The sequence below is a fragment of the Drosophila sechellia genome, chromosome 3R (assembly GCF_004382195.2).
Source record: "Drosophila sechellia strain sech25 chromosome 3R, ASM438219v1, whole genome shotgun sequence".
NCBI lineage: Eukaryota > Metazoa > Arthropoda > Insecta > Diptera > Drosophilidae > Drosophila > Drosophila sechellia.
The window spans coordinates 8,490,888-8,506,427 of NC_045952.1; the positions used below are offsets into that span (position 1 = coordinate 8,490,888).

At 39.6% G+C, this 15,540-nt stretch overlaps 3 protein-coding genes across 5 annotated transcripts; 1 reads left to right on the plus strand and 2 right to left on the minus strand.

Annotated features, from left to right (window-relative positions):
• Window positions 1-372: 372 nt before the first annotated feature.
• On the minus strand, window positions 373-1,566 carry LOC6619297 (putative gustatory receptor 92a). The gene is made up of 2 exons (XM_002043478.1): window positions 589-1,566; window positions 373-531 (listed from the first exon to the last, which is right to left on the minus strand). Exons 1-2 carry the CDS (start codon window positions 1,564-1,566, stop codon window positions 373-375), a joined length of 1,137 nt encoding a protein of 378 aa, XP_002043514.1.
• Window positions 1,567-7,385: 5,819 nt separating this feature from the next.
• On the minus strand, window positions 7,386-9,407 carry LOC6619298 (RNA polymerase-associated protein LEO1). Its single transcript, XM_032722763.1, has 3 exons — window positions 9,244-9,407; window positions 9,128-9,176; window positions 7,386-9,071 (listed from the first exon to the last, which is right to left on the minus strand). The coding sequence occupies exons 1-3, from the start codon at window positions 9,281-9,283 to the stop codon at window positions 7,451-7,453; spliced, it is 1,710 nt and encodes a 569-aa protein (XP_032578654.1). The 5' UTR covers window positions 9,284-9,407; the 3' UTR covers window positions 7,386-7,450.
• Window positions 9,408-10,780: 1,373 nt separating this feature from the next.
• On the plus strand, window positions 10,781-11,894 carry LOC6619299. Of its 3 annotated transcripts, none has more exons than XR_004362053.1 (4): window positions 10,781-11,017; window positions 11,078-11,280; window positions 11,333-11,457; window positions 11,520-11,894. XR_004362053.1 is itself a non-coding variant. In XM_032721434.1 (4 exons), the coding sequence occupies exons 1-4, from the start codon at window positions 10,973-10,975 to the stop codon at window positions 11,734-11,736; spliced, it is 594 nt and encodes a 197-aa protein (XP_032577325.1). In that variant the 3' UTR covers window positions 11,737-11,894. The 3 variants fall into 3 exon arrangements, 2 of the variants coding, with proteins under 2 accessions (XP_032577325.1, XP_002043516.1); XM_032721434.1 differs by having other exon boundaries at window positions 10,973-11,017; window positions 11,329-11,457; XM_002043480.1 differs by having other exon boundaries at window positions 10,973-11,017; window positions 11,353-11,457; window positions 11,520-11,736.
• The last annotated feature ends 3,646 nt before the right edge of the window (window positions 11,895-15,540 follow it).

Genomic DNA, 15,540 nt, shown 5'->3' on the forward strand with positions numbered 1-15,540 from the left:
CTTTAATTATGAAAAATTATCTATTGATGTGACTGGCCCCAGGGTCCAACTGCTGGCCAAATCACGTGGCGAAAGTTCATTTCCACAGCCATTAAAATGAGCTATGTGCCCCCTGACAGGTGGACACACGGTCATATGGTGCGTTCTTTCATAATTTTGTGGCTTTCACGTAAATGCAGATTATTAAGTGACTTCACAGAGTACGGCAAAAATGATGTTACAGCATGCCACAGCGATTTGGGGCCCCTATTTATTCAAATTTAATTTATTGAGGATATTTTATTAATACATTATGACATATTTAAGTGCTAAAAGAAAAGCAAAAACATCTTATAATAATATTACATTAAACCGAATTACTTTTCAATAGGCCTAACAATTTCCGACCTGCATTCTATATTGTGCTATAAAAGCTAGCCAAGATACGAGTGCTGATAAGAACTGTAGATATTGCTTTTGGGTGACATCAAATAGGCCCAAAATGCTGACTCGAAAATGGCTAAGCCTCAGATGAAGGAATAAAGTATCCAGCTGCAATGAATAAAATGTTTAAGTCGGTATAAAATCTATGAAAATAAATTGACAGACCGTAGTTTGAAATTTGCTAAGATCACCGACATTTCCAAACTGCATTCCAATGTTCAAAAATTGGTTGACAGCTCCCTCAACGGAGGCAGTTACCAGAAAAAGATCCAATACGTGTTTGCCCAAAAGTATCCAGAATACGAAGCTGTTTATATAAAACTCTACAGCCATATTCAGGCCAATCAAGGCGATTAGTACAACCTTATAAACAAATAGCTTGTGGAACATAATGCTGGTATGATATATCTCTCTGTACAAGCTTATGAACTTTTCCAAACGATTTTGTACTGTTCGTATTTTTTGTTGACTGCCCGAAGTATTTAACTTTTGCAATTGAATTCGCAAGTTTGTATAGACATATCTATTGAGCTCGGAATAAAGAACACCCAGACTGAGATAGCCGATGGAATTGATGTGGATGAATATATTGGTGGCACTGACTAGGTAAAAGTCGCACCACCAATCGATTATGAAACGCCAAGAAAGTCCTTTTCGTATCGTAAACCACAGATATGTTTGCTCATGGGCGAAGGATACCAAATTCAGTAGGATTAATATCAATTCTCGTCTGCCGCCGAATCCAGGTGTTTTCGGCTTGAATAAATCACTCACTTGCCGAAAGAGACGCAAGAACTGGTTGACAAGATCGACTATTTCTGGGCCTCGAAAAATGTGGTAGCCCAAGATTACTGCAACGTTGGGAATGCTCAGCACAAATCGCATAACATGAAGTACTTGTTGGACGCGATTTGTCTTAATCGATATGGACCCTAAATAGACCCAAAAGAATCTTGTAAAAGTTAATATGCGATGCGTAACATTCAGCCACTTGAGCCAATTGCGGATAAATACAGTTTCATCGTCCTTTTTATTGTGTAGACAGAAAAATATCGTTCCAATAAATTGCGCGTACCGAAAAATGTATCTCAAAATTGCGGTGTATACTTTCGGTGCACTCATCTGATGAAGGAACTCGAACATGACCACATTCGTTTTAGTTTCGACTGGAATTGGAATATAAGCGAAAGAACAAGCGGTGCATTACTTAATGAAAACTTAACCCAGTATCGGATGGTATCTTAAACTGGCAGGTGACATCAGATGACAGTTTACTATCAACGGAATACTTTAGAGTATATTTATTTAGCTTACAGAAGTCCCTTAAATTAATAGATGCCTGCAATGGATAGAGCGTGAGGAGTTCATAACAAAAAGAAAAAAATCATAAAGGGTATAAAAAGGAAGGGGTGTATACGAAAATCGGTCTTAATTATGCTTAAAATAAAAACTGTTGAATAAGACATTCGAATTATCCTATTTTGGCTGCTAAGAAATTAATACGGTTATGTAATGCAATAGCTATTGAACGCCCTAATATATCAATTATTGCTATCAATTTCAACTATTAGTCAAATCAAGCAGATTTGCAATTTACAGTTATGCTTGTTTCTGTGCATTATTTATTCAATGAATGCAGCTTTAATGATAAATGTGATCAACGAAAACCGCTTAAATGCATTACGGCAGTATATGTGTATGTGTATGCGTTTGGTGCCTATTTGGCCTGTTTCGCATTAAGTGTAAAGTTATTTATGAACGTTAATGCGTATTCAACTAATGACACACACATTCGATTTTCGGGCTCTTTAGTGTGCGCAAACATTGGGTATGGTAATGCCATTAATACCATTTCGGCTGTAAATGGAATGAAATAAAAGGAAATAATTTCGCTGCCTAAGCGCTCATTGATTTAAGCAAATATTAGCTCAATACATGTGCACAAACGCAATTCGAGTTTGCGGCATAATTGCCAATTGTTAATGAGAGACAGTGAAATTTCAACAACTGTCACATACAGCAATTCTCTGAAGTCGCCCAAGGGACCAAAGTGACCTCGTCCCTTCCCCACAAACCTCTACTGTCACACCAGCCATTTACCACCCATCGACTATTTGCCACATTAGAGCATGCCACTGATTTTATAATGCAAGCCGCAAGACATAAAATCTACAAAGCCAAAGTGCTTGAGAATACAAGTTGAGTATCTAAAGAGTGGCATTGCTACATACACATCTATACAGTGCGCTCCATAAATGCAGAGCTAACTGAAAAGTTTGACCAACTTACTTCATATTCGATGGGTAAAAAAGGTGTTTGATTTTATTTTAAATTAAATCAAATTAAATTTCAGATTATTCATTAATGCATATGCATAATGCATAACTTATTTAACCAAATATTTTTATAAAATAGTTCTAACATGGGTTCAAGAACTTAACGAATTTTATTACATTTATGTAAATAAAATTATGAATCTCACTTTAGCAACGATGACCTGCTTCATCGCTTTGTCTCGGTCAGCATTTAGCTGCGTTTTTGTGGTTATCCTTGGCTTTGTGTGAAAATATATATGTATGTATTTCGGGGCTTTTCAGTAAAGGTCCTGTCAAATTGCTGCGTTGACAAGTGACATGTGCCCACTGTCCCATCTACTTTCTGGAGAAACTTTAGCTTTATTAGAGCCTCTAATTACTGGGGGCCAGCTTGCCAGTTAGCCAGTTTTGCAGTTGTCACGGCCCGCAAACTTAATGCCGCCTTCTCTTGCTCGAATTTCAAAACCTTTCGGGTTTACGGCATTCGCTTGTAATTTTATTACATTCCTTTCTCCAGTGCAGCGGGCTTCCATTTCAGCCTGTCTCTTCATAAATAATTAATGCCTTTGAGGTATGTAAACTTACTGGTGTGTGTGTGTGCGAAAACGAGTGTCTACTTTATGTGCTGTAAATAAATTTGAGTGCGTAAGTGTAATTGTGTTTGCTTTGGCTAACAAGAACCGCCTTCACGCATATGTTTAATGGCCATAAAACCAAGACTTTCGGGTTAATGAGTGTATCTACTTGACGGTTGTAAACGGTCAAAATACCTTTTGGGCTCATCAGGCAGGGAAAAGAATTCGATATGGGTTATGGGGAGGTTATGAAAAGCATGTTACTCATAATTTTATTAGATCATAAAAGCATAAACTTTCAGAGAGTTCATTTTGAAGTGTAATAGTTTTAGTTTATATATTTTGTCATCCTTGCATAAGAAGCATTTTAAACAAACACAATAATCAATTGTGTAAGTTATAAGTGCTCTATAATCTAATTACCTGAGTTTATTAGAGCATAAATAATCCAAGTCCTCGTGTGTATTTTGTGTCTTTTGTACCTCAACAAAAGTTATACAGTGAGTAATATTTTTAAACAATTAATATGTGGACCACATGCAGATATACTAAGCGGCACTTCTCCAGTTGCGCCTCATTGATCAGCAGTATCGAAGTAATTGAATTCTGAAAGGCTGTGCCCATAAACTGGGATGTATAAATGCAGGTAAGCCGACAGATGATATTTATGACAATGAAGGAATGAAATTTTACGTATACGAAAAGCGGCAGGCGGAGAAGAGGCAACATTGCAGCAGGCGTAAATTGGTGTCTAATAAACACATAATCAAGGTTCATTTGCTGCAGGAGGCACTAAATTGCATTAGCACAAAGGCTGACATGCCACCAACCCACTTGCCTCCTTTCGCCCGCACAGTTTGCCAACTTGTCGACAAATATGTGTGCAAGATATTTGGCCTACGGGCGTGTCGTGTAGCTGCTCGATTTTCGGCCCAGCCCGAAAATCCGTGACAGTTTAGTTTATGGCCCATAGCATGTGGAGGTAGTAAAAGGGGTCGTCCTATATCTCGGTTACATTCGAATGCGTTGCTCCAAATGCGAAGGCAGCAACGTCAAGACACTGCCATTGTAATGAGCTTATATGCCTTTGAAGCAAACGAGCCTCACCAGGACACACAATTCCCCCGTGGCATGCAAGCCCATAAGTTCCAGGAGCTGCTGATCAAATTTCACCAGTTAAATGAGCAAATACAACTCTCACCATTCACATTATGACTGAATGCATCTCGAAAATCAATAATGCTGGGTCCAATGTTAATTAATCGGCATCAAAGCTCAAGTTTCTCATTGTTATTGGTGTTAACTGAAAAGGAAAGTTGCCTAGAGGCTTGGAGGAATATAACATTAAATCCCTATTGCAGAGAAATGTGCGTGACAATCTTATAGATCATATGGACAGACGGACATGACTAGATTAAATAGCCTGGTGGTTCTGAACAAGAATATCTGAATACCTGAATCTATTACATACTTTTGATTAAGATACTGTAAAATACTTTCAATTAAAACAATAGCGATATTCACTGAAACAAGTAGAACAAATTATTTAATGAGATAAAATAATCATAGTTAACAACCAAATGTATAACTATTTCAATGTAAACTTGAAGAACTTTCCAGGATAACGCTTTTTGCTAACAAATAAAGTACTTATTAATTTAAAATTTTTAACAAGCTAAGTATCAGAGAACTGCAAAGGTGGCATTTTTAGCCACTCGACTCACACCCAACAATTTTGTGTGCGGGTGCTACCCGCCACGCACATCGCGGGTACTTACAAACACACAGTATACGCAAAGACACTAGAATAACAAGATGCATAACGGCCATACATTCGTTTGGCACTATGCAGCCACTTTTTTGGTGAAGGCCAAATTCGCTCGCTCACGCTGAGAGCATAAGAAATCTAAAAATAGAATTTGCTTGCTTGTGTGAGTAAAAACAAGAGACGAGAACGCGTATATGTGTGCGTGTTGTGCTAGAAGACGATTTTCGGGCCGAAATCAATTCTGATCGAAGAAACGAATTTACATATTTGGAGTTGTGGCCAATTTCGTAGCAATATGATGAAATAAAATAAAAATTCCCTGACTATTATAATTTTAAAGTTTTTTAAATTCGTTTGTTAAAATCGCCGCTCGAATACCGCTTACATATTTATAATTATGTTGAAAATTTATGTTGAAAAAAATACTTTTATTTGTGCACTAATGCTCAACAATTTCATTATTTATTATTATTTCATTTAATTTCATAAAAAAATAATAATTTTATTAATAAATAATAAAAATAATAATATTTCATAATAATATTTCATAAAAAATAATAATACGTAGTAGAAAATAAAAATTAATAAAATAAATAAAAATATGAAAACAGTTCGTTGCAAAAGTCATATCGTCAGGCACGAAGTGCGGACACAAGCCATTGATAAAACATAATATAGATTTAAAGTCAACGAACTTCTAAGGTGAAGGGCATATTTTGTCAAATTTACAATGCATGAGCACACGTATGCACACATACAGTTGTCTGCGCTCTCCGCTCTTTCTCTCTCGAACAAAAACTCAAGAGAGCCTGGAGCCACCTCTAGAGCCACGGCCAAAAAATCGCGTGCCAAAAATTTGTATGGCCGTTCCGCATCTTGTTATTCTAGTGTCTTTGGTATACGTCTGCACATGCAGACAAGACACCCCGTCGTGCGCGCACCCGAATCAATACGGTGCCCTGCGTCGCGGGTGTCGATCATACTCGGCACCCATAACGGAGGGTAGAGAAGACAAACAGTCAGAAAAAGACAAATGCCTAAAAAGGGATGAGTGACAAAAACACTTGTGGGTTTACCGTTAAACACATGGGTGTTTCCAAAAATACTCGGGTGTTTCTAAAAATACTCGGGTGGTCTTGTAGATAGTCGAGTCACAGACAAGATGCGTAACTCCATACGTTTTACACTCCATACGTTTACACACTATTCTTTCGTCGTGGCTCTAGACTTTGTCGAATACTTTGTAAAATATGCCCTTCATCTTATTATTATATATTATTATAATTATATATATTATATTATATATTATTAATATATATATATATATATGTAATTTAATTATTATATTATATATATATATATATTATATTATATATTATTATATATTATATATATTATTAACGTTATTGTTATTTAAATATAGATTATAGTATAAATAATAGTACATAATGTCACAAAATTCATTTCAAAAATGACTTTATATAAGAATATTTGTCATTAGAGTATTCAGCTAGCGACGCGTGAAAAATTAATAAGGCAATGATTCGAAACGGCTGGCACCCATTGAGTACATCAAAGAGCAAAGACATGAGCACGAAATTTTTCTTGGGTATTCCCTTTTACCCTTCATTTCTTATACCCGTCGCGCTTCCACCCATACAAATTTTAGGCGTACAAAGAATGACCTGCGGCCGATCGTTGAGTGTGCGTCCACTCACCCAAACGGCTCTTGCGCAGCAGGCCTCGGGTGGTTTTTTTACTCGTAACAAAAACACCACGTTGGTAAAACACTCGAATATTTTGTATTGCCGCAAGTAGGGTGTCAAAAAACACGGGGTGCCAGTGGCGGGCTGCAGTTCTCTGCTAAGTATGTATGTATCTTATTTCGACTACCTGTGATGCCGACAGCTTTTGGACGGTGACAAATATAAAGCTGGAATCAAAGAGAAAAATCCGACTGAGCCGCTGACCAGAAAGCCACCCACTTGCCGCCCCCCAAAACCCACATACGACTCACCGAGTCACGAGTCCAATCTCCCAAAAACACCAGGCAGCAATCCAATGCACCTACCACTAATTGCTTTGGGCGTTGGAATGCCGGCCAGTTTGGCAGTCGGACAATGGCATTTGGGTTAGAGTGCTCCGCGCTGCAATCACGACCCCATTGTGACCTTAAGCAATTTCTGCGCCGACTACCAATGTCTGCCTCCCTCAGCTGCCACGCCCCCTAATTACGGCAATGTCCGTACGCCCACCGTGGGGGCGAGAAATTGTTAATTAATTATCAGTTGCAGCTACTCCTGGTTCCACGCTTTGTTGCGGGCTGGCTTATGTTTATTGAGATTTCGTATCTACAGGCTATTTAATATTTAGTCGGAATCTGAATCGGAAAAGAGCAAACGCCTGGGCTTGCGGAAAGCACCTCCGATCGCAAGTTCGTCTTCGGAATCCAATTGACTTCCTTCCTTTTGGGAATTGGGAGAGCTCCGAGAAGCTCCATCGCGCATTTCTTCATCCGAATCTTCAGCTTCAGAGCTTGTTTCACCACCTGCACCCTCGCCGTCGTCCTCTTCGAATGCCCCTGGCTTTTTGGCCACATTGCGATCGGAGCCTTGATAGTGCCTGTCACGTTTCGGAGGACGATTCTTCATAAACGCGCGATTCTTTTTACGACCCTCCTGGCGAAGCTTGTACAATTCCTCCTTCATGCGCCGATTCTGATCGTGCTCGGGATTGGAGCCCATGTTCGTTATCACCTTAACGCACCCAGACTGCGGCTTATTCGTGGCTCGATTACGCAAGGCCTGGACATGACTCTGTCCGAAATTGGAGTCCAACATGGGACGCACAGTCAACTTATTCTTGATCAAACCCTGAGGCTGGTAGCAGCTGTCCAGGCGAACATACAAATGGTTCTGGTTGACGGTCACCGGGTGTTGCATCATATCGAAAACCTCGTTGCCCACATGAAAGGTCTGGCTGCCATCGGACCAGCGAACAATTTTCGCATTGGACTCCTTGGTCTTGTTTTCGTTCTCGCGCCACCTAACAGTTGCCTTTAGACGATTTATGAAATAATTGCGCGACTGTTCGTCCTTTAAATCATCTTCAGTCATTTGATCCTGAAAGGTTTCAGGCACGAATGCCTCGGATTCCACGGGTATGAAATAAGGCATCTTCAGAAACTGCGATGGACTTTTAAGAAGACCACAATTTTCAGTTGTTATGGTGGACTGAAACTTAACTGCTATATGTTTTCCAAACGGTTTGAGTTGTTCTAATGTATCAAGAACTTCCGAATTTTGCAAAATGCCATTGGAGAACAATTCCTTATCAGCATTTACTTTTCCACCAGGTTGTAGATTTTCGGCATTATCACCGATATCGAAATTTAAATCGAGACTATCAGAAGAGGAATACAAGTCTTTGGATTCCTTTTCATCTGAACTATATCGCAATTGGGACAACCTTTTTTCAATGTTACAATTGTTGCCCTCGTTAGTGAGTTGTTGATTATTAACTTCGTCAATGATTGCATTGTAATTGTCTTTGAGTTTTATGAGGGAAGTTGATTTTCTGATGCTAGAGATTGTTTCAGAATCGACACTTCCCTGGCCATCACTTTCTGTCATACAGCTCTGAATGCCGCCAACCTGTCCCGCAGAATGTATGGTTTCATTGGAGTTAATTACGGAAGATTTCGGTTCTGGAACACTTCCATTTAATTCCACACTTAATGACGATGACGAAGATTTGCTTGAATTTGGTGCACTTCCGGAGTTGGATTCACGGTTCGAGCTTGTTTCGCATATGGGAATATATGATCGCTCGATATTCGATGATGTCTTAGCGTTCATATCAGATCGATTTTCAAGAGATAAAAAAACACTATTTACTGTTGGGCAAACATAACGTGAACGGCTTTTGTGCGCAAATGGCTTAGGTTTATTTCTGTCTTCTTCAGCACTTGAAGAACAGGGTTCCGGGATCCTGGAAAAGCCATATGGGATTACTAAATTCTGCAGAATATATTTACCTAAACCAACTCCCTATTGAATAAAGGCCAGCTTTCGCAAGATTCACCATATTGTCCACCTAAAGTAAACGCGTAGTTAAAAATTCAATTTTTAATAATATTCTATAGACTAATGTTTCTACAAACCTTTTTCTACTTCATTGTGCTGCAAATCGGAGTCAGCCATATTAAGCGTAGTGCGAAAAGTTAGTGGAGCACAATTTCTTCCCAAGCAGCACAGAAAAATGCACAGAAATGACAGCCGAGCGAAGTGACTGATTTATCGATTGTTCGTCAGAGTTGTCTGGCCAAGAGTTGTCAGCTTTTCTAACAATCAGTGCTGTTTAATTTTTCACCTATTGTGTTAATGGGTTTCAAGCAATAAGCAATAAGTTTATTATGGATTAGTGCTTTTGGATTTATTTTTTTACTCGTAAAGCAAAACATAATAATAGATTGTTTGAGGTAACCGTTTTTAACCCTATATTTTATATATTAAACGTCGAGACCACGGGAACTATAAAAGCTAAAATATTAATATTGATCAAAACCTATTTTATGAAAGTCGGTCGATTAAGATAATATTAAATGCATGCAAGTATAATTGACCAATGTTTAGTTCTGCATACCATAAATGAATATAAATGGCGCCACAACAATGAAATCAGCTGTTGAAAACAGCTGTTCCACACACAACAAAATGTTGCCTGCAACGATAAGTTTTCCTATTTAGAAATTTGTATTTAAAAAGTGCACAAATCAATTTTCCAATAGTGAGACATCGATACAGCGTGAGTATGCCACGCCCACTACAACGATCACAAAACATCCAAAAATGTAGTAGAGAAAATCGACAATGGCATTCTTTGTTGATTATTGTTTTATCAATACTGATAAACCGATAATTTTCTAAAATGAATGCCCTTATCTGAATGCGCTAGAATGAAATGTTCCAGCCATGACACATTATGCCCAATTATAAAAGCAAAAAATAAAATGCTGCCTTTATTTAATATTTCGCAGACAGCAAGGACCTCCCCGCTTTATGGCTTTTGCCCACTCATACTCATGTGGCACGGAATGCCGGGCAATAAAACATGCATCGCCGTTTCCCACTCGTCATCGACTCTTGACGATATGGTCCTGGAATTGCCGTATGGGCATAAACCCGGTGCTTTTTTGCATTTTAATATTTTTATGAGTTCTCGATTAATTAAAACTCAACGGCAAGCACCTGCCCGGCGAATCGGTGGCGCCACGGAAATGCATATTGCATATTATCCGGCGAAGAGGTCATCCACTCGAAAGCAGGACAGCGACTGGCGAATGGGGATCAAATGATTTATTCATAAATTCCGCATACGCTAAGGGCACAAAAAATGCTTGTAAGCCGCAAATAATTATTTACAACAAGTCGCCGGTAATGAGGTTGCCGTGGCAGCCATGAAAATATGAACCTGTCGTTAAGGATTTCCAACGTAAATTAATAAACGTTGAATTAAACGAATGTGCCGAGTAGTTGATGTCCTTATGCGGGTGCAATAATTGCCTGTCAACTGTTTAACGCTTAACTTGACCAAAGGCACTGAAGTCAGTTGAATGGTAATCAAATTAATAAAAGTGACTTACCTTAATGCTTTGATATGAATACAACTTTAAAATTGTACTTAATTTTAAACTTTCAAACGTTTTCCTTTCAATCAATATATGCCACGAAAATTCCGTCAAATATGGGTTTAATTCCATAGGTTTCCTGTCAAAAATTGTTATTTTATTTTCGAATTTCGTCTCCATTACAACTAGCCAAATCCACTCCAAAATTCTGTTTTTATACTATCAAAATTATAATCTTTTAAATTATTTCATAAATTAGAACATGGAATACAGCGGAGTGCGGTTACCCGGAATTTTTTGTCCGGATGTAAGAACACGCTATTAAAAGTTTTTAAACTTAGTAAATAGAATGTATTGTGTCATGCAGGAAAGCATTGAGCAGTTTGCAAGACTTTACGGAAGTGATAATTTTAGCAAAATGATGATAATAGCCACGACCAGTCCTCCGACGACTATGCAGGCCACAACTCATTCGCCTCCAGGAATGATGGTGGGTAATCCGTCCAGGTTTCAAGGGAATGCATCAACAGCTCACGATCGAAATCTAAAAGTTAATCACCGATATGCTCAGTAAGTGTTGCAAGTATAAGACTCCGCCGATATTTAAAATCTCGCCAGTCAGCACTCGAACAATCTTTCCAGTAATGTGGAGGACCCATCCTATCCGCACCGGGTCATGATGGGTCCGTCCAGGTTTCATGGAAATCTACCACCTATTCAGGATCGATACTTAAAAAGTAGTCCCCGGTATGTAACAGAGTAGGTAAGAGAGATTTGGTCTTTTAGTAATAATTTATTTTATCCCGTAGAGCTCAAGGATCTCATGCGTATGGGGCCATGCATAGGGGCTGTGGTGACCACTATAGTTATTCGGCAAATTTGCAGAACTCGAAACCTGAATATCATGCAAGGCCCACCCAATCGGGCAACCAAAATCCGGGACAAATGTACTGCAATACTCAGCACTATCAGCATATGAATTTTTATCATCCACCTCCACCTGGACCCAGATTTCCCTGGCTTTAGAGCACATTTTCCGGCCAAATCCATTTAACAATGATCAACTCGACAGTTTGTTAGTTTTGTTGTTAAAAGTTTATCCATTGCATGTATTTCTATTGCGAAATTATTATTTGGTATCACAATTCAGTGGTGACTGTCTAAATTATATATAAAACCTAAAATAATTCCTTTTCTTATTGAATGCCATAATACAACTCACCGTTTTCCCAAATGAGATAAATATGCAAGCGGAACAAAACAGTTTTCACAGTTTAAAATAATTTTCACAAAAGTTTTTGCACAAAACAAGGGGCAAACAAGAAGTGAAAAAGGCGAAAAAAATTAAAATCGTTTGTATTTTCTTTCTGTTTGTTTGGGAGCTCTCAACTGCGCCATTCAAGTTTGTTAAACATTAAAATGGAGCTGCAATAGAAAAACGCTAACTAAACGCGAGCAGACAGCAAACAAAGCATCCCGAGATTCTAAGTGTGTGTGTGCGTGCGAGTGTGTGTTTCGGTAAAACCAACACAAACCGACTTCAACCCACTCATACACACACTGGAGCGCCTTCCAGGCATAGTGCAAAATAAACCAACAGCAAAAATAAATATTAAAATTTGTGCAATAAAATGCCGGGCAATAAAACTAAAATAAGTGCGAAAAAACCCAAAATATACAAAAAATAAATGGAAAGCAGTAGAAAAGTTCTATCCACCCAAACACAGCAAGTGTGTTAGTGTTTTCTTATAGACCGCCAGCGGAAGTGGCAAGCGCCTCAAGTTGCGAAATACATACACATGACCCTTCACCACCCACCATCAGACAACCTTACACCACCACCCACTGCACCACTTACTGTCTGTCTGCCAGTGTTGAAAAGCGCCCAGGGGTGGGGCTGGCAGGCAGGCAGTTAGTTTATCGCGCTTTCGAAATCTGAGGAACTAGCAGTATATGGGCGGCAGCAGGGCGCGGCACAAGTAATACAAAGTATATGAAAATAAAGAATCCAGATTGCTGAGGGGGCTAAGCAATCGCCGAGAGAAATGCTGTAAAAATAAGTTTAATATATCCGCATCAAGATTGCCGAAGATTAACACTCCCTGGGTTACTAAATGTGCAGTGCTGGCACAGTTTTGGCTAGAAAAAGTGCAGTCAGTAGCTAAACCAAAGAAAACATATAAGAAATAAGAGCATAAAAACTAAACACCTAGGTCTAGAATCTCATTCACAACTAACCTTTTTGTGTAAACTAACTAAGCCTATACTTTAAAAAATTTAAGCACACATTAAGAGTCGTTTTGTTTGTTAGTTTATTCTACGATTTTTATCATACAAAAAAACTGAGGCGTAATTTTATTATGTATATAAATTTAGAAATTTCCTTAAAAAAAAACCAACTGAAAAATAGCCAAAAATCGTGCTCCTCAAGATGGCGCTTGATGGCGGAATTGACTTTGCGGTTGACTTTCGCCTTAAAGTATGCATCGTTCTGCTGCACTTTTTGGAAGGCCAAAGCAAGGCAAACATCACGATGAGGCAGCAAGAAGCCAAAGCGAGCATGTGATGTGTGGGAAAGAATAACAAGAGGAAAAATCGAAGCGGAAAAAGCGCTCGGGGAAAGTGCCAAGCGAAGGAAACGCGGGGTGGGCGTGGAGCGAGGAATGGAAAGCCAACACCTGCCAGCGGCGGGCGGAAGTGGGCGGGACTTGTTGTGCGGGCTGTTTTCGGTTGCCGCTGCCGCTGCTCGGAATTCAATAAAGTGCCGCAAATGATTACTGCATAAAAGAAATGTGCAATCCTGTTTGCCGGTATTTTTGCAGCTTGTGCATCCGGCAGCATTTAGTCGATGAGAAATGGTGGAAGCAGATAAAAGTTATGTGGACACAACAGCGGTTAAAACAATAGCACTGTCAACAGTTAAGAGAAACTGCAGGTTTGTTAAATTTCATGTGAAACTGGTGCTTTAATAGTCAAGGATCTAGATTATAAGTAATCTCTTTATTTTTAAATCTTACATAAAATTAATTGGTATATACATATGTACTGTTTCATACTATACGTTAGAATGATACGTGTATACACGTTTTAACTAAATTTTAGCTAAAATGCATAGCTAGTACGACAACCTCGTCTGTTCATCTGTATGCAAAGGAATAAACGAATGGCTATGCAGCGGTAATAAAAATTAGATTATTCCATAAGGACTGAAATTGATTTTCTTCCTCCTTCCTGGTCGAACTCTCTCAGAAATCGATTTAATGTGCACCAAGGGCTTTCGGCCCCTCCACTTCTCCACTTCGCCCAGCTGCAATCTCATCCCCACTCACCTTGAAGGTTGGCGTGTATAACCAAGCGGAACTGTGGCCTTTTTCCACTTTGCTTAGCGGCTGCTCGCCCAGTTAGATGGCTATCAACGCCCCCGACAGACAGTGAGGATGGCATCTCGATGGCATTGGGACGAATGTCACAGCAAATGCTCACTGAGCGGTTGTTTATAGTTTTTGTCTGTGAATTTCACTTTAAATTTAATTCGCAAACCTACATTCGTAGCTGTGCAAAACAGCACACATTCTAAAATTTGGACTCTGCCTTGCAGAGTCGGCATGTGGACATCAACAAAGAACGGTGGATAAGGTGCGAAAAATTTGCATTCTCTGCCCATTGGGCCCCTCACCACGTGGCAGCTGCACAAGGCAAGTTCTAAGCTGTGTTATTTTTGCCCCTCGCCCTGCGCGCTGCGCAAGCTGGAGGTTGTTACAATTTACCTTACAAGTAAACCGGTAAATCTTATCGTGTTTAGTAAATATCAATTGCATTATACGGCATAAGTATAAAGACAATTGATATAATGGAGAATTCATTTGCTCAATCGCGACCTAGCAATGGGTGCGATAAATTTGAGGAAATGAGGAAAGTAGCAGGTGTTGAGCCAGGAGAATTACGCTCCCAACTCCGCGCCAGCTGTGCAGATGTCTCCCCTAACCTGGAAGGTATGCCAACTCAATCTACGGTCTCCAGCTTAATGGTGACAATCAGCAGCAACACCAATGCAAGTGTTACCTGCACTATTTCTAACGTACAGGCCAACATGATCTGTACTCCTACATTCACCGATTGCACAACCGTGACCACTAGCATTTGCCCAACTACGCCTTATGACAATGGACTGCCGACACCTCTGTCATCACTGCCCAATAAGCCATCTAAAGCGAAATGCCCCTTTCAAGCACATGATCGTACTGTCAACAGGAAACGAAAAGGCGTGTCTCAGCCCCCATCATCTATCCTCACCCCTTCTCCAAGCCGTAAAACTAAAAGGCAGGCCACTATGCCACTCAATGAGGAGGCCTCTACCTCCACTGCAGCAGCATTAAATAACAATCGCTTCGCGCTTTTGTCTGCTGAAGCGGAGAATATGGAGCAAGACGTGTCGGATGCTGATTCTGACATTGAAGACTCTGCTGCCCGAGATGGTGATGGACAATCCGCTAAATATAGCAAACCCCCAGCCATATGCGTACCAAGTGTAAGTGATCCGGTCACCTTGGAACGGGCTCTTAATCTGAATATTGGCTCCTCAAACTACTACATCCGCACCTCTAGATTTGGTGTATCCAGAATCTATACAGCCAACTCTGACGCTTTCCGCACCGCTGTAAAAGAACTAAATAAGTTAAATTGTCAATTCTGGCATCACCAACTTAAAGAAGAAAAACCCTACAGAGTAGTGCTTAAAGGAATTCATGCTAATGTTCCTAGTTCGCAGATAGAACAAGCATTTAGTGATCACGGCTATGAGGTCCTTATTATCTATTGCCCCAGAAAGTC